At 60.2% G+C, this 18,345-nt stretch overlaps 2 protein-coding genes across 6 annotated transcripts in view; both read left to right on the forward strand.

The window, feature by feature from the left end:
* Nucleotides 1–7,573, forward strand: part of GPATCH8 (G-patch domain containing 8) — a 58,405-nt gene extending 50,832 nt beyond the window's left edge. For all 4 annotated transcript variants that reach the window (XM_075036205.1, XM_075036207.1, XM_075036206.1 and 1 more), the window contains 2 exons: nt 376–506; nt 916–7,573. In XM_075036205.1, the coding sequence (XP_074892306.1) occupies nt 376–506; nt 916–4,765 (3,981 nt within the window). In that variant the 3' untranslated portion in view covers nt 4,766–7,573. The remainder of the gene's footprint in view (nt 1–375; nt 507–915) is intronic.
* A 2,256-nt stretch (nt 7,574–9,829) lies between these two features.
* On the forward strand, nt 9,830–17,577 carry ITGA2B (integrin subunit alpha 2b). 2 transcript variants are annotated; one of them, XM_075036869.1, is made up of 30 exons: nt 9,830–10,035; nt 10,114–10,244; nt 10,325–10,422; nt 10,544–10,709; nt 10,790–10,839; nt 11,101–11,146; nt 11,321–11,449; nt 11,536–11,583; nt 11,754–11,797; nt 11,916–11,975; nt 12,343–12,395; nt 12,533–12,741; nt 12,918–13,100; nt 13,191–13,236; nt 13,330–13,434; nt 13,558–13,613; nt 13,719–13,870; nt 14,055–14,168; nt 14,666–14,736; nt 14,818–14,965; nt 15,201–15,293; nt 15,406–15,485; nt 15,601–15,681; nt 15,757–15,859; nt 15,940–16,092; nt 16,184–16,294; nt 16,408–16,521; nt 16,735–16,842; nt 16,933–17,055; nt 17,303–17,577. In XM_075036869.1, the coding sequence occupies exons 1-30, from the start codon at nt 9,878–9,880 to the stop codon at nt 17,396–17,398; spliced, it is 3,129 nt and encodes a 1,042-aa protein (XP_074892970.1). In that variant the 5' UTR covers nt 9,830–9,877; the 3' UTR covers nt 17,399–17,577. The 2 variants fall into 2 exon arrangements, with proteins under 2 accessions (XP_074892970.1, XP_074892971.1); XM_075036870.1 differs by having other exon boundaries at nt 16,408–16,479.
* Nucleotides 17,578–18,345: the final 768 nt, after the last annotated feature.

Here is an 18,345-nt window from a genome sequence, read left to right on the forward strand (position 1 = left end):
TTTGCACCCTGCAAGAGCAGCAAAGTAAGCAGTCTTGTTTTTTCCCTTCTCCTTTCAGAATTTGCTTGTTGCTTTGAAATCAGCTTTATTGTACATGCTAAAGAAAACCAGTAATGATTGGAAATGCATATACACAGACTTGAAGTTACAGCCAAAAGTGATCAACAGTTGTCTTTTCATTTAGCTACTGGGAGGATGGCAATGTGCTCCATTTGGTTTGTTGAGCTAGAATGCTGTTGCTCCATCCTAGCTCAATAAATGTTACTGGGGAGGGGCTTTACAGCGTACTTTCCAGTGCTACAGCAAAGAGATGCTTTCAGACGCTTTACCACAAACAGCTTTTATCTAATCTGTTCCTGCTTTCTTTTGCCTCAGAGGTTAAAAGATCTCAAGCAAAGGGAATTTGCTCGCAATGTCTCTTCAAGATCACGTAAAGATGAGAGGAAGCAGGAGAAAGCCCTCCGGCGTCTACACGAACTCGCTGAACAGAGGAGGCAGCCTGAATGGTGAGTACGGGTGATCCCCGAGCACCCTTGGAGCATGTGTGCAGGAGTCCTGCGTGGGACTGCAGCCTTTTGCTGCGCTGGCATTCTTGCTCCTGTAATGCTGCACAAGTTTTGAGGGCAAAGCTTCACACTTAAGTTTGGCCTCATGCTGTGGTTTTGGTATGAGTGAATTCACTAAACCAGTAGGCCGGAGCATCCCCAAACTGCTTTATCCAGCAATACATTTTCTTCAGTTACTTAATGTTATTAAAAAATTCAAATGGCTGTATAATGCTATTTTAATGCATATTTCTTGGATACAAGAGTACTTGAAATGTGTAAAAGACACTTTTAGATGAGGCATGAATCCAACTGCAGAGGTGTACAAATGGCAGTCAGCTGTTTTCTCTGTTTTAACTTGTTCATACAGTGCTCCTGGAAGTGGACCCATGTTCAGAACCACCACGGTGGCTGTGGATGAGGAAGGTGGAGATGATGACGATTCTGCAGCCAACAGCAGCTCTTTCATCCAGACGACTTCTGGCCAAGCTACAGAGATGACTATGGACAGAGGTTTCCTAAACACTGGACAAGTTGGTGGCACTGTTATGCCAAGCCAAATGCCCATGCAGACAGCGCAAGCAATCAGCTTTGGCATTAAGAGTGCTTTGGGAACTCCACTGCAGAAGATAGGCGTGTCGTTTTCATTTGCTAAGAAGACTCCGGTAAAGCTTGAGACCATAGCTTCTGTTTTCAAGGACCACGTGGAAGAATCAAGTTCTGCAGATGGAGCCAAAGCTGATGAGAGAGGGTCCTCAGATGCAGGGAGTCTGCAGAAATCTGGCGAGGGAGAAAGCACAAATAATTCTGATGGCAAGGCAGAGGAAGATGACCAACATGACAAAGATAGTGGGTCTCTAGCCACTACGTTATCTAAACTGAAAAAGATGAGACGAGAAGATGGACCAATGGCAGTTGAACCAGAATACTACCACTATATTCCCCCAGCCCACTGTAAAGTAAAGCCTAATTTTCAATTCCTGCTTTTCATGAAGTCTACCGAACAAATGGAAGCTGAAAATGTGAACAAAAAAACCACACATGAAGTTAAAAAGGGTAGTTCTCCAAAACCCAAACCCGGCAAGCATACAGAGAAGGCTGCTGAGAGCACGGGGCAGCAGAAGGAGCAGAGTACTACTGAAACTGCAGCTCAGCAGAGCAAAACAGAGCTAAAAGAAGTCCTAGAAAATGCAAGTATGCAGGAGAACAAGCATCTTACAGAGAGCAATCTTCCTGAGCCAGACACTACTAAAGAAGTCACTCAGCCTGTCCCAAGCTGTAAAGAAGTCTCTGAAGGACCAAAGCATCCAACAGGACCGTTTTTTCCTGTTCTGAGTAAAGATGAGAGCACGACTCTCCAGTGGCCTTCAGAGCTTCTCATATTTACCAAAGCAGAGCCATCTGTTTCATACAGCTGTAACCCCCTGTATTTTGATTTCAAGCTCTCTCGCAACAAAGATGCTAAAGGTAAAGGGGCAGAGAAATCTAAGGATCCAGGGGGTCTTTGTAAAGATAACATTCCAAGCACAGAATCTGGTGAGATAAGCAAAGCCAAGGAAGCAGAAAGCGCAACTAACAGTTCTGCTCTAAAAATGGAAAACAAATCTCTGTCCACCTGTGGCTCCCAGAACAAGCAGGAGTCCAATTTGGCAAGCATTAGTAAGGGAGAGGGAGAGGACAGCGGTAAAAGCATAACCGGTAAGAGTAAATCTGGAAGATCCCATAAACACAAAAAGAAAAAGAAGCACAAAAAGTCCAGCAAACACAAACGTAAGCACAAGGAGGAAGCTGATGAGAAGGGCCGAAAAACTGACCCAGGGGAAGAGAAACCCAAGAAACGGAAAAGACACAGGCACAAAAAAGGCAAATCCTCTCTTTCTACTGAATCAGAACGGGCACTAAAAACCGAACTGTCTGAAGACTGTAGCCATTTCCAGAAGAAAAAGCGGTGCTCTCAGGAGTCCCAGAGGAAGTCTCTGTCTGCTGAAGAGGGAAGCAGCGGTAAAAAAGAGGATGGTGGTAACTCCTGCCAAGAGCATGGCAGCAAAAAACACAAGGCTGACCTGCAGCAGTTATCTGCTTTGAGGCGGCGATGTTCAGCTCCTTCCCTGGGCAGGACCAGCCGCAGGAGCCGGCAGAGCAGCGGGGACTACGACAGTGACGAGGGCTCTCACAGGAAGCACTGCAGGCAAAAATCCCCGTCGCAGTACAGTGACGACTATGACTCTGGCAGTGACCACTCCAGGAGCCGCTCCAGGTCGGGGCGGAGGCACTCCTCTCACAGGTCCTATTCGACCAGCTCTGATGCTTCCTCAGACCACAGCCGGTACAGCCGTCGGAGAAGTTACTCAGATGATAGCTATAGCGATTACAGTGACCGGTCAAGGTGCCATTCAAAGCGGTCCCATGACTCGGAGGATGACTCTGACTACAACAGCTCAAATCACAGATCAAAGCGACGCAAGTACTCCTCTTCTGAGGATGACTACAGCTCAAGTAGGAGCAGGTCAAGGAGTCGAAGCAGGAGCCGAACCCACCCTCGAGGCAGGTCAAGAACAAGGAGCCGGGGCAGAACACGCAGCAGCAGCTGCAGCCGCAGTCGAAGCAAGAGGAGAAGCCGAAGCGTAACGGGTCGCAGCTGGAAACGGAGCCGCAGCTATAGTAGGGATCGCAGCCGCAGTACGAGAAGCCACTCGCAGAGGTCTCTCTCGCGAAAGGGCTCTCGAGGCCACGAGAGCCCTGAAGAGAGAAGGTCCGGGAGAAGAGACTTCATCAGGTCAAAAATCTATCGCTCGCAGTCTCCTCACTATTTCCGGACAGGCCGAAGTGAAGGATCATCACTGAAGAAAGAGGATGGCAAAGGAGAGGATCTGAAAGGATCTGGCTCGCTCTCCCAAAACAGCAGCGGCTCTGGCACGGGGAGGGCCTCGGAAGGTGACTGCAGTCCAGAGGAGAGAAACTCAGTCACTGCAAAACTTCTCCTGGAAAAGATTCAATCCAGGAAGGTTGAGAAGAAGCCCTGTGTTGCTGACGAGATGCTGGCAGGGGCAAACAAGGTGGGCATAAAGCTCAAAGATCCTCCCCAGGGCTACTTTGGCCCAAAACTTCCTCCTTCCTTAGGCAACAAACCGGTTCTCCCCTTAATTGGGAAATTGCCAACCGTTCGAAAACCGAATGCCAAAAGATATGAGGAGTCTGGCTTGGAGAGGGGTGAGGAGCAAGAGCTGTCAGATTCTGAGGATGTTTCCCAAGGCATTGAGGAGTCTCAGTTGGCTGGCCAGTCTCTCCTGGAAGAAGTGGTGATGGTAATTCAGGACAAACCTCTGGATGAGCAGAAACGCGATGAACCTGCCGTGGAAGTGCCGTCCATTCCCCTCGAAGCACCAGCGCTTCCCGAGTGCTTTGGTTCTGGAGATCTGGTCATGCCACACAACTTCCTCTCGGATCCGAGCGATGGTGATGGGCTAGAACCTATGGACGGGGGCAGCCAGCCAGTCCCAGTGGAAACCAGTATGATGCCCTTAGTTCCAGATGTCGAGCACTTTCCTGGCTATGTGCCTCAGAGTGGGGAGCCAAGCATTGAAGGGGATCGGGAAGGAGGAGAAGACTCCTCTCTAGCACCGCTTGAGAGCCAGCCGATCACTTTTACACCCGAAGAAATGGAGAAATACAGTAAGCTGCAGCAAGCTGCTCAGCAGCACATTCAGCAGCAGCTTCTGGCCAAGCAGGTCAAGGCCTTTCCTGCCTCGGCGGCCCTGGCACCGGCAGCGCCTGCCCTGCAGCCCATCCACATTCAGCAGCCAGCGGCAGCATCCGCGACCTCCATCACCACCGTGCAGCATGCCATCCTGCAGCACCATGCCGCCGCCGCCGCCGCCGCCATCGGGATTCACCCTCACCCCCATCCCCAGCCTCTCGCTCAGGTTCATCATATACCCCAGCCCCACCTGACGCCTATTTCGTTATCCCACTTGACCCACTCGATTATTCCAGGGCACCCTGCTACGTTTCTAGCCAGCCACCCCATCCACATCATTCCGGCGTCAGCTATCCATCCGGGCCCCTTTACTTTTCATCCGGTTCCTCACGCTCTTTACCCAACCCTTCTTGCCCCAAGACCTGCTGCCGCTGCAGCCGCTACAGCGTTACATCTTCACCCTTTGCTGCACCCCATTTTCTCAGGACAGGACTTGCAGCATCCACCCAGTCACGGCACATGAAGGACAAAATGAAGTAACCTTGGAGGAAAGAGAATATTTTGCATTTTGGGAAGGGGTTGAAGTTGATCCAGCTGGCAGGTGAGGCCTGAGAATTTCCTTTCAATCTTTAGCAGCCAAAGAAGCCAAAGGCTTGAGGGCTGGGTAGCAGCAGGCGGCGGGTCAGTTTGTAAGTGTTGTGTATATCCGCTACCAGGGACTGTCTCGCGTCCCCAACACCTCCGTGCACGTAGCAGCACTCTGTCCTGGAAGAATCATTTCACGTGTAGACCAGCAAGACACTTGGAAAGGCTTTTTTTTCCCTGGATTCTTACACTTGGTCATCTTCCTTCTGCTGCCTTGTATATGATAAATGAGATTTCATACACACTGATAGGTCTCTCAAAATCCTTTTAGTGAGGTCATCTAATTAAAATAGTCAGCATGATTGAATCTGGCTTGTAATCAGCGATAAAACATTCAGTAACTGACAGCTGTGGATCCTGGCGAGGAGACTGATGGAAGGGGCAGTGCCACTCTTGTTTTGGCTGGGCCAGTACCAGTTTTCAGGCATTACAGGAGACTTCTTGGCACCCTATCGCTGCATATGTAGGGTTTTGGTTTTTTTTTTTCTTGGTGTGAGCAGCAAAGGTGGAATTAAGATCTTATTTTAAAGCCGAAGAGAGGAGCTGCGCCTGTGCCCAGAGCTCCAACCCTTCTCCATCCTGCATTAGCATTCTCCTGTGCAAGGACTGCACCTTGACGCCTTCCAAATATCCTGGACTGGAGAGAGGTCCTCAGTTTGGGGCTGGTGATTTCAATGTGGGCTTTGACTGCTCTTCTCCTGGGTGGGGGTGGTGGGGGGAAGGAATATCACTCTGACTTCCATCTTTTGTGGTGTTGGGAAAGAGGCACTCAGATGAGAGAAGGAGAAAAATACCTTTAGGAATTGAAGCAATACAGAGGACTGGGGAGAGTGGCTGGAGTATGTAAAGTGTATTCTTTCCTCTGTAATACTGATGGTTTCCTTATTAATTTATAGGAATTTTTTTTTTAATGTAAAGAATTGCACTGAACTCTGTAAACAAAGATGCTGCTTTTTGTAGCTCATATAAAAAGGTTACATTTGTAGTATATCGCAATAATATTTTTTACAGCCAGTTCTTTTAGTGGTACTTGTTCTGGTGGCTTTTGTGTAAATATGTTTGCTGTAGGTGAAATAAGACACTTGTAAAGGTTCAACTTTATAGTTTCAGCTAGATGCAAAATGACTAAGCATGTATATTTTATCAAGCTCATGTATTTTTGAAGTTTTTATGTACTATAAAATGTAAAAAAAAAAATCTTCATTTAGCATTTTGCAGAAGAAGAAAAAATGTGAGACTTGGACTAGGTGAGGTGCGTGGACGACACCGGTGACTCTAACAGCTAATGAACGGCATCGCATTGGAAGGTGATGGCGGCTGCCGGCTTTGCAGAGGGAAGCAGCCCGGGCATGCTGCGCAGTCCTCATCTTTGCTAAGCAGCTGCTTATAGGAATCGACACTGGAGGCAGTCTGAGGAGTGGCAGGAATTTGGGTTGTCTCCCAGAGTATAAAATACTGCCCCCTCCCCCCCCTTTTTTTTTCCTTTTCTTTTCTTTTACCTTCCCCCCCCCCGGGTTTGAATGGGTGATTTGCAGGTGCCAGCCTGGCTGTGCAGTTCAGTACAGTCTTCTGGTGAAGGAAGAGCCTTTTAACCATAACTGTTTGCCATCGTACACGCAGGGAGAGGTGGTTTAGAACTAATCTGTTCAGGCTGTGCCTGCCTGTGATGTTCCATAAGGGATTTCTCTGTTCGTTCCGGCATCGTCCACTGGCTGCAGATAACACTAACCGTGGGAGCCTTCTCCATCCACGAGCTCTTCCTATCGCACCAGGACGAGTTGCTGCTGTCCCCGCTGACCTGGACGTTTCAGGTTCAGGTCCTTCTCGTGTTAGAGCTGTTCGGGGGCACCTCACGGTGCTTTGTAGGGCCTGATTTCAGAGCAGGCAGGCAGACCCGCTCCTACCTGCCAAACCAGGCAGGAGCAGGCAGCCAGGGGATGTGGCATCCGCTTCCCCATCCTCTCCTGAAGCGCAGCACTGAGACCCAGGGAGGGGGACAGAGATTCAAAGGATCGAAAACTGTTGAGCTTCCTCACTCTTTAAATAAGAAACTTTGCATTTGTGCAGGTTGGACTGAAACACAATGGTCAAAAAAAGGGACTCAATTTCTCTGTAAATAATTAACAGAATACAGTATTAATGTCTCAATGCTGAGCTTCATTAGCTTCTAGATTCAATATGCGTGTTCTGGCACCCTTCACGCTGCAGTCAGGGGGTTTTTTTGACTTCCAGAATAGTGCTAAAAATAATTAACCTATCATTACTTAACAAGCATAAACAGACTGTATTTAACTTTGTCACATAAGATATATATATAAATATATATATATGCTGTAAAATGAGGGGGAAAAAACCTTTCTAATAAACCAATGATTTGTGGAAAAAATGTGTGGTTGTGTGAGATGACTTGGAGCTGCTGCATCTGGTTGCAATGTAGCCTAGGGCTTTTTCCTAAAATAACAGTATTAGATGCTTGGTTTATCGAGTAAGACTACTTCTAATTGGAATACTTTGCTCAGAAGATACTGAGCTGGGTACAGAGAGGTTTTTTTTTTTTTTTTTTCTTTAAAGGACATTATTTTGGGTAGGAGCCCGCAATGCAAGTGGATTCTGCAAGTTCTCTCCTGGCGCGATCCACCTGCCTGGTCAAACTGTGAAAGGTGAAACTAGGCAAGAAAGGGTGACTGTCAGTACTTTGGTGGCCGGATTGGCAGGGTGCCTAGGTGCTGAGCATCCCGGCCACCCAACCTTCCTGCTCCGTGCTCTCCTTGCGTGCCATTCCTGCAGCCAGCTGCAGCAGTTGGGACGTCAGGGTGCTGCAACCAGTCTCCCTGCCGCACTCGGGGCAGCGGTGGCAGAGCGAGCCTGCTGTGGGTCAGCGCGGCTCTGCAGCGGCTCAGACCAAAGGTCTGTCCACCCCTGGGTGCTTCTCTAACAGCAGCCAGAAGCAGGGTGGTGGAGGAGAGCACCAGCCCCTGCGAGCAGGGATGATGCCGCCTCTCCACGCTCCCCGAGCAGCAGCAGTTCATGATGTGGGCTCCTCGCATCTTTTTTTCCCATCTCCCTCCTCCGCAACTCCTGACCTGGGCTGCAACATTCTCCCAGCAGAAGCCAACGCAGGGATGTGGCACTAACTCCCAGCCGAAGGCAGAGTGGGCAGCAGGTCCACCGCCGCTGTTGTCTCTGAAGCCGATGGCTGAGCAGCGTCTGGCTTCTCTGGGTCTGTGTCACGGGGGATTGCCTGCCATGTCCCTCTCAATCCCCAGGGCTTTAGCTGCTTTGGTGGTCGTGCCCTGCTTTTTCAAGCCTGAGTGAGTGCCTAAGGAGGCAAGTGCTCGGGGTGAGGAGCACCAGCCTCTCCTTTCTTAACTAAAGGTCCTGATTTGGTTAAAGGATCGTTGGCGTATGGGATGCAACCTGCCTTGGCCTGGGCTGTCCTTTGGAAGTGGAATGACAGTGTGGAAGTGTTGCAAAAACCAGGAAATTAAGTAATTTAATGGGAGAAAGAAGTAAAGAGTTGCCTTAAAGCATTCTGGTGTGGGTTTCAGCTGGGTTTGGATGCTTGCTGCCGCCAGCCTGGGAAAAGACCTCCTGAAGACGAGCGGCTGCCACTTAGTGCAGACCCTGTCCTCAGCGTGCTCCTCTCCCAGGAACGTGGAGCTGAGCCGGGCTCAGCTAAACCCTTCCCAATCTTCAGAGCCCAAAGCCTGGGCTCAGCCCCATCTTTGGGCAAATCCCACTGGTTTCTGATCGCAGCTACTCCATGGCAGCCAAGAGGCTGGGGCTGCCTTCCAGCTGCTCCAAAGGGCTGGTGCAGACCTGGTGCTGGGGGCCGAGGTGCTGCTTGGGCACTGCTGGGACCACCCTGTGCCCCCCTGGGGAGCCCAGGACCCCAAGACCCCCCATGGTCCCTGCCTCGCTTCCCACCTGCACTGCAGAGCAGATTAAAAGGATGAAACCCCCATTTCTGCATGGGGGGCTGGCTCGCAGTGAAGTGCTCCGGTGCCTCTCCCTGCCACGGGCTCCGGGTGGGCAAGAGGAGCCCCCGGCAGCTCGAGTGGCCTTAATCGAGCGCGTTTAAATTAACTCCGCAAGTGGGTTAAGCCGAAGGGGACACGTGGGTTTGGCCGAGCGGCTCTCGCAGCCGTCGCTGCAGGGCTGGGCCCCAGCAGCTGCTGGAGACCCGACTTGGCATGCCGGGGTGCCTTTTCCTCCGCCGAGGACAAGGAGCCCCCTTGTTCCCTTGGCTGCGGGTTGTCCCCCCACCCTGGCACCCGTCCCCTCGCCCTGGCACCCGTCCCTTCGCCGGAGCCGTTTCCCTGCGAAGCGCTGGAGCTCGGCGGCTGGCCTGCCCCAGCCCTGCTCTCTCCCCTGGGTTAGGGTTTTTGGGGTGTCCCTGCCTTGGGGAAGGGGAGACAGTTTCGTGGCGATGCCCAACGCCGGTGGGGCGAAAGTGGGGAGCCAGGCGTCCCCCACCCCATGTCTGCTCCATCCAGCTGCGGAGGCGACCTCGGGGGACGATGGACGGGGCCCCTGCGCCCCATGGCCCCCCCCTTCCTCCCCACTGCGTTTCCGCTGGCCGGACTGCGGCCGCCTGCACCCCGAGATAGGCATCCTGCGGCACGGGCGGAGGGCTGGATTTGGCCCCGGCCTCCGGCGGAAGGAGGGTGGTGGGTGCAGGCTGTCGTGTCTCTTCCCGCCATGGCCGTGTCCCCCCCCCTAACTCCTCACCACGTCCCCCCGGGTGGTACTGCCACCTCCTGCCCCCTGCCCTGCTCTGCCAGCCGGGCTGGGCACCCCTGGCCAAAAGCAGCGTGTGTGGCCCCTGCACCCCCGTACCCCTTTGGCTCCCTGGCAGGAGCGGCTGTGCGTGGGGGGGGGGAGGCCCTTCCTGCGTCCCCCATCGCTGCCCTCCCCATTCCCAGCTGCGTCCCCTGAGATAAGCAGGGACAAGCTGGGACGGGGCTGCTGGCTGCATTTCGGGGAGAAGATGGGGGCTGCTGCTGCCCTGCTCCGGGCCCTGCTGCTCCTCGGGGGGCTGCGCTCAGCCCCCGCCCTGGGGCTCCTCCGGGACCCCCCCCACACCTATGAGGGACCCCCCGACAGCTATTTCGGCTTCGCCCTGGATTTCCACATGACTGAGGGCAGGTAGGGAGACTCCGGGGTGCCAGGGTGGGGGATGGCACCCGTTCCCCCCACCCTGACACCCAGCTCTGCCCACCCCAGGCTCAGCGTGGTGGTGGGGGCACCCCGCGCCAACACCTCCCAACCCGGTGTGGCTCAGCCCGGCGCCGTCTTCCTCTGCTCCTGGCCCACCGACGAGACCCTCTGCCACCCCCTCCCCATCGACGCTGCGGGTGCGTGGGTGCCACGGGATGATGGGTGGGTGCAGGGGGGGCTGCCAGCCCAGCACGCTCCCCCTCTCCCACTCCCCCAGGGGACGAGACCGAGACCCAAAACACCTTGAAGCTCCACACCTACAAGTCGTACCAGTGGCTGGGGGCGTCCGTGACCAGCTGGGACGGCAAACTGGTGGTGGGTGCACCCGGCGGGTGGGTGGGCACCCTTGGGGGGCGGGTGGTGGTGATGGGGTGGGCACCCACCCTTTTCCCATCCCCATTCCCATCCCCATCCTCTTCCCTTTCCCCTTCCCCAGGCCTGTGCCCCACTGCAGCACTGGAACGCGATGGAGGGGCAGCACGAAGCTTTCCGCACCCCGACGGGCACCTGCTTTGTGGGTGCCCCTGGGCTGCGGCGCATCACCTGGTACTCGCCCTGCCGTGACCAGCTCATGGCCAACGCTTACCGCGAGAGCTACTACGGTGAGGGAGGGTAGGTGGGTGGGTGGGGGCCGTGGGTGACCCCCACCCCTGGTCGGTCTGACCCTGCCCTGTGCCCGCAGCCTATGACAAGCGCTACTGCGAGATCGGCTTCAGCGCGGCCGTCACCCGGGTGAGATGGGTGCCTGGGGCGGGGGGGGCAGCGTGCCCAGGGTGCCGCCGGGGATGTCCGTGGGGATGCCGCCAGGGATGCAGAGGGTGTGGCTGGGGTGTGGGTGTCAGGGTGGGGGGATGCCAGGGTGGGGGGTGCCAGGGTGGGGAATGCCAGGATGGGAGATGCTCTGGTGGTGATGCTTGGGTGGGGGATGCCTGGTGGGGGGGTTCCGGGATGGGGGTGCCCTAGGGTGGATGCTGACACCAGGTCTTCCCTCAGGATGGCACGCTGGTGCTGGGTGCCCCTGGCGGGTACTACTTCATGGGTAAGTCCTGCCTGCTGGGCACTGCCACCCGGGCTGGCTGCTCCTGGGGCGCGCTTTTGGGTGCACCTTTGGGTGGGCATGGCAGGAGGAGAACCCCCAGGATGAGGCACCCAAGTACGTGTCACCCGGGGTGGGTGCCCTGTCAGTGCTGGTGCCCACCACAGTGTCCCGCAGGGCTCCTGTACTCGGTGGAGGTGGATGCCATCCTCACCCGCTTCCACGGCAAGTCCCTGCTGTGGCCGGAGAGCCCGGGGCTGCCCACGGAGGAACAGGTGTCCACGGACTATGAGGACGGGTACCGGGGTGAGCAGTGGGCATGGGGCAGCCCTGCCCCACAGTCAGCTCGTGCCGTGGCACAGTGGGGGTCACCAGTGCCTGTCTCCCTGCAGGGTACTCGGTGGCCGCGGGCGAATTCGATGACAATCCCAAAACCAAAGGTAAGGCTGGCGGGGGGGCGGGAATGGGTCCTGGGCACCCCTGGGCTCCAGGGTGCCCTCCCCTCCCAAGGGCTCTGGGTTGTGCCAGCTCAGGAGTCCTGTCCGTCTCTGTGCCCCCATGCCCACCCCAGTGCCGTGGTGGGGGCACTCAGGGCTCTCGTCCCCCGCAGAGTACGTGGTGGGGGTCCCCAACAAAAGCAACACGAGGGGCGAGGTGAGTGGTGCCCAGCTGCGTGGGGATGCCTGGTGGTGGGGACACCGCTGTGGCCGGGCACCCTGGGGTGGCACCCCAGGACGGGGACAGGGACGGGGCCTGACGCTGCTCTGGGCAGGTGGAGATCTTCAGTGTGGGGGTGACCCTGCGCCAGCTGCGGGGCATCGCCAGTGAGCAGGTAACCCCCTGCCCTGCGCCAGCACCCCACGGCACCCTGCCCCACTGCCCTGCCACCCCACAGCACCCACTGCACCCAGCCCCCACAGCACCCTGCCCCGTCACTCCCAGTGCCCCCTTACCCCACTGCCCCCTTCCAGCACCCCATGGCTCCCTGGTGCCCACTGCCACCCTGCCCGTTGCCCCGTCACCCCACAGCACCCAGCTGCCCTCCCTCCCCAGTGCTCCACAGCACCCCCACCCCATAGTACCCCAGCACCCCCCATCACCTACCTGCCCTCCCCATCACCCAGTGCACCCCACAGTGCCCCTGGCACAACCCCCCCCCTTGCCCCCCGGTGCCACCCCCCCACCCAGACCCTTTCCAGGTGGCATCGTACTTTGGGCACACGGTGGCCGTGGCCGATGTCAACGGGGACGGGTGAGAGCTGGGACTGTCCCCCCCCCACCCCAACCATCCCCCATGGGGGCACCCTGGGGTGCTGCCCCCTGCCTGGCACACCCCTGGGTGCCACCAGCCCCCAAACCTGGGGACCCTGACTCCGGTGCCGGGTGCAGGCAGGACGACGTGCTGGTGGGTGCCCCCCTGTACATGGCCCGGCGCCCCGATGGCCAGCGCAGCGAGGTGGGACGCCTCTACCTCTACCTGGGAGGGGGGCAGCGGCCCCTCAGCCGGCCCCCCCAGACCCTGACGGGCACCCACCCCTACGGCCGCTTCGCCGCCGCCATCGCCAGCCTCGGGGACCTGGACAAGGACGGCTACGGCGGTAACACCGGCCTGGCACGGGGGTGGCGGGAAGGGGGGGCTGTGCCAGGGGACATGCCACCCCCACCCGCGGTGCCCAGCCTAAACCATTGAGGAAACTGAGGCAGGAGCACCCGGGTGGGTGGCGGTGCCAGGATGGGGCACCCAGTTGGGTGCTCACATCCCCTGTGTCCCCAGATGTGGCCGTGGGTGCCCCGTTGGGGGGTGACAGCGGCAGGGGGCAGGTCTTCATCTTCCGCGGGCAGAGCGACGGTTTGATGCCGGTGCCCACCCAGCGCCTCGACAGCCCCTTCCCTGGTCCGGCCGCTTTCGGCTTTGCCCTGCGCGGTGCCGCTGACCTGGATGGCAACGGCTACCCGGGTACGGCCCGTCATGTAGCCACCGCTGTGCCATGCCGGTGCCACCCTGGTGCCACCCGCCCCGTCACTGACCCCCTGCTTGTCCCTGCAGATCTGCTGGTGGGGGCTTACGGGGCATCCAAGGTGGCCGTGTACTGGTGAGTGCCCGTCCCGCCGGCTCCGGTGGCAGCATGGCCTGGGGGGTCCCTGCCCGGGTCCCCTGGCACCTCAGCGCTGTCCCCATGTCCCAGGGGACAGCCCGTGGTGGTGGCCCAGACCCAGCTGAGTGTCCCTGACGGGCTGAACCCCGAGCTCCTGGCGTGTGTCCTGCCTGGCTCCGACACCCACGTCAGCTGGTGAGCCATGTGGTGGGGACACGGCCACGGGAACGCCGCTGTTGGGGCATCACCGGTGTGGGGACGTTGCCCTGGGGACGGTGGCAGGTCCCTGAGCACCCCTGGGTGCTGTCCCCCTCGCAGCTTCCCCGTGGTGCTGTGCGTCAGCGTGACGGGCCAGAGCATCCCCCAGAAAATCCGTGAGTGCCGGTGTCACGCGGGGGGGGGGACAAGGGGCACCACCGGTGTCATCAGGGGTGGCACTGCTGCCACGCCCCCCCCCCCCCCCCACTGTGCCATGCCAGGTCTCGATGCGGAGCTGCAGCTGGACCGGTTGAAGCCCAAGCTGTCCCGGAGGGTCCTGCTGCTGCAGGACCACCAGTCGTCCTGGCACAGGGTGCTGGACCTGGCCCCGGGGACACCCCCCCTGTGCCACAACCTCACCGCCTACCTGCGGGTACGGGGACGGTGCCAGCGCGGGCTGGCACGGGTGGGGACGGTGGCATCCCCAACCCAAGGAGGGTGGGGGACAGTAGCATCCCCAGCCGGGATGGGGACAAGGATGGGGACAGTGGTGTCCCCAGCCCGGGTGGGTGGGTCTGGGGTGCCCACTGGGGTTCTCTGCCCATGGGTGCCCCCAGGACGAAGCCGACTTCAAGGACAAGCTGAGCCCCGTTGCCCTGAGCCTGAGCCTGGCGCTGTCCGGGGGGACCCAGGGGCTGGTGCTCTACGGGGACACCCTGGTGCAGGCGCAGGTAGGGGGGGACGTGGCTGAGCTGGGGACATCGTCACGGTGCCCCAGGGTGGGCTCGTCCCCACGGTTGGGCCAGGGGACATGTGGGTACCCCCACTCTGCGGCACCCACTGCCACTGCTGTGCTCTGGCTCCATGGTCCCCAGTCTGTCCCCAGTGGCCCCAACCCCTCCCGGGGACATAGCCCCTGTCCTCTCCCCTGTCCCCAAGTGCTTCTGCGGGATGTCCCCCCTGCCTCCCTTACTGTCCCTGCTCCCTCCTTGGGTCCCCCACTGTCCCCATTGCCCCCCTGGGATGTGCCCCCTACCCTCCCTGCTGTCCCCAACCACTCCGTGGGATGTCCCCTGCCCACTGTCCCTGCTCCCTCCTTGGGATGTCCCCCCAGTACCCTGCGCTGTCCCCAGTCCCTCCCTGGGATGTCCCCTCTCTAGCCACTGTTGTCCCCAAAGACTCCCCATCCCACATCCCCCACTGCCCCCCTGTCACCCGCCCCCCCCAGACCCACATCATACTGGAGGACTGCGGCGATGACAACCTCTGCGTCCCCGACCTCCGCCTGGCCGCCGACACGTGAGCCCCCGGGTGGGTGAGGGTGGGTGCCCGGTGTCACCCTGGGGTGCTGAGCCCTGTCCCCGTGTGTCCCCCCCCCAGGCCCAGCAGGCGCCTGCTCATCGGGGCGGAGGCCGTGCTGCGCCTGCGTGCCAACGCCAGCAACGTGGGCGAAGGTGCCTTCGAGGCCGAGCTGCGGGTCCAGCTGCCCCCCGGCACCCACTACCAGGCGGCCCGCAGCAACATCCCGGTGGGTGCCCAGCAGTGGGGGTCCCAGGGAGCTCCCGGGGTGGGGGGGGGCTCACACCATGCCCTTGGTGGCCATCACCCTCCATGTGGGTGCCCGGTGGTGATGGGTGCCAGGGGGTGCAGAGGGTGGGGGGGCTCACGCCCTGCTCTTGGACCACGCAGGTCCCCGGGGTGGTTGGTGCATGGGGGGGGGTCCATGATGTGTCACCCCCCCCCCCCGTGTCTGCACCCCATAGGGGCAAGAGAAGCTGAGCTGCAACCCCAGGAAGGAGAATGGGACCCACGTGGTGCTCTGCGAGTTGGGCAACCCCATGAAAGCGGGTGCCCAGGTAAGGGAATGTGGGTTCGCCCCGGCTGCGCCCATCACCCTGGCGTCGGGGCTGGGCATGGCCCGTGGTGGTGGTGGTGGGTCACCCACTCACCCTCCTGCTGCCTTCCCAGATCACCGTGGACATGGAGCTGAGCGTGTCCGGGCTGGAGGACATGGGTGACGCCATCACCTTCCAGCTCCAGCTGCGGAGGTGACACCGTGCCAACCCCCCCGTCCTCCGTTGGGACCTGGGCACCTGGGACTTGGTGGCCTCAGCGTGTCCCCAGACTCGGTGGCCGTCCCTCACCCCAACCGTGTCCCCACAGCAAGAACAGCCCCAGCTCCACCAACGCGTCGGTGACGGTGACGGTGCCCGTGGAGGCGCAGGCGGAGATGGAGCTGCGAGGGTGAGGGTCCGGGGGGGCATGGGGGACCGGGGGGGGACGACCACGGGGGGACACTGACCCCCCCTTTCCTGCCAGCAACTCCCTGCCTGCCACCACGGTGCTGCCCGTGAGCTGGCACAAGGTGGAGGGCAGCCGGCGGCTGGAGGACCACGGCGTCAAGGTGGAGCACGTCTACCAGGTAGGGTGCTGCACCCATGGGTGCCTGGGGGACTGTTCCCTCTGTCCCCTCTCCGGTGTCACCTCACTGTCCTCCCCCAGATCCACAACAAGGGCCCCAGCACCGTCAGCGGGGTCACCCTGCGCCTCACCGTCCCCCACCAGCTGGGTGGCCGCACTCTGCTCTACCTGCTGGAGCTGGGCACCGAGGGGGGCATGAACTGCACCAACCCACCCGGCCTCAACGCCGAGCAGGTAGGGTGCTGCCTGGGGACCGGCACCCACCCGCTGGGTGCTGGGTGGGTGTCAAGGTGGTGTACCCCCCCACCCTTTTATTTCCTTCCAGCTGGAGATCCCCCACCCCACGGGCGCAGCACCCCGAAATGGCACCCACCGGCGGGAGCGCAGGGAAGTGGAGGAGCCGCCGGGTGCTGGGCTGGAGGAGCCCATCCCCGTGGTGAGCGGGTGCTCCCTGGGGACCCGCAGCCCATGATGGGTGCGGGGGCTGGGGGGGGGCGCTCCCCAGGGTGCTGGGGCGGGGGTCAGGGTGACGCCCGCCGTGTCCCACAGGACTGCAGCAACGCCACGTGCGTGGACATCACCTGCTGGGTGCCCAGCCTGGCCAAGGACCAGCGGGCGATGGTGAGCGTCCGTGCCCTGCTCTGGATGGACACCCTGCAGCAGGTACTGTCCCCTGTTGGGGACAGGGAGGGGACAGCGCTGGCACTGTGTCCCTAGGGTGTCCCCGCCATGTCCCCTCCTGCAGAGTGGTCCCGGGGGACCTGCAGAGAGCAGCCCTGGGGACGCCAGGCGTGGGGTCGCGGGTGCCCCGTTGGCTGCCAGCACCCCTGACGCCGTGTCCCCACGTGTCCCCACGTGTCCCATGTCCATCCCCAGCGGGAACACCTCCTGAAGCAGTTCCTCATCCATTCGCAAGCTTGGTTCAACACCTCGGCCATGCCCTACCGCGTCCTGCCTCGCGTCCTGCCCGCCGGCGAGGCCAAGGTAGGGCTGGCACAGGCTGGGGGGGGGGGGGGGCAATGACACAGGGACAGGCTGTGGTGGCAGCGGTGTCACCCACCCGTCCCTCCGCAGGCTGTCACCAAGGTGGTCCGTGCCAGCCCCGGGGGCGAGGGGGCCGTGCCGGTGTGGTGGGTGGTGCTGGGGGTCCTAGCCGGGCTCCTGCTCCTCACCCTCCTCATCCTCCTCATGTGGAAGGTACGTGGGGGGACAAGGACACTGGGGACACCGGTGACACCCCGCCATGCTGGTGGGACCCCAGTGGCACTGGAGTGACCCATGAAATGGGAGACCCAGCCCTGGGGGTGGGGGCTGTGGGCACAGGGTGGGGGGCAGCACCAGGAGTGATGCCATGGGGGTCCCCTGGGGGTGATGCCGTGGGGTCCCCAGGGGGTGATGCCGTGGGGTGCCCCGGGGCAGGGTTGTCACCGTGTCCATCTTCCAGGCGGGTTTCTTCAAGAGGACACGGCCACCGACCGAGGAGGACATGCAGGAGCTGGCACCCAGCCAGGCCCAGGAGCCGGAGGGTGCCCAAGGCTAGTTGGGGTGCCCCTGCCCCCCCCACCCCACAACATGTCCCCCAGCCCAGCCCCCGTGTCCCCAGCACCCCTGGGTGCCAACGGGGCACAGCACTTATGTCCCCTCCCCAATGTCCCCGGTACCCCTGGGTGCCAGTGGGGTCCGGCACCCCACTGCTGGTCCTGGGCAATAAACCTCTGCCTGGCACCCTGGTGGCTCCTGTGGGGTGACATGGGGGTGCCCCCCCCTTGGGACCTGTGCCGGGGGGGGGCCTGGGGAGGGGATAGGACAAATATGGGGGTGAATGGGGACAGGGGGTGCCTTTTGGGGACCTCCGTGTTCCTTTTGGGGTGCCCCAGGGACCCATGTGCCTCCGCGCAGGCCTGGCGGGTGGGTGCTGGGGGGGGCACAGGGGTGCCGGGGGGCAGAAAATGGGGATCGAGGGTGGGGGGCTGGTACCGGGTGGGTGCCAGGGTGGGGGGGAGGTGGGTGTGGTGTTGGGGGGGTCAGTGGTGGGGACTGGTGCAGTGCTGGGGGGCCGGTACTGGGGTGGTTGGTACTGGGGGGGGGGATGCAGTGTTGGGGTGCTGGTGTGGTACCGGGGGGTGGGTGCTGGTACTGGGGTCAGTCCCGGGATGCTGGTGCTGGTACTGGGTGTTGGTGCCGGTACCGGGGACAGTCCTGGGATGCCGGTGCCGGTACCGGGGGTGGGTAAGAGGGGGTGGGCGCCGGTACCAGGGTCAGTCCCGGGATCAGTCCCGGGATGCTGATGCCGGTATGGGGGGTCGGTGCCGGTACCGGGGGTGGGTAAGAGGGGGTGGGCGCCGGTACCGGAGTCAGTCCTGGGATGCCGGTGTGGTACCGGTTGCTGATCCTGGGGCTCGAGGTGGTACCGGGGTCAGTCCTGGGATGCCGGTGCCGGTACCGGGGGTGGGTAACAGGAGGTGGGTGCCGGTACCGGGGTCAGTC

This window comes from Buteo buteo, chromosome 9 (assembly GCF_964188355.1).
Source record: "Buteo buteo chromosome 9, bButBut1.hap1.1, whole genome shotgun sequence".
Taxonomy (NCBI): Eukaryota; Metazoa; Chordata; class Aves; order Accipitriformes; family Accipitridae; genus Buteo; species Buteo buteo.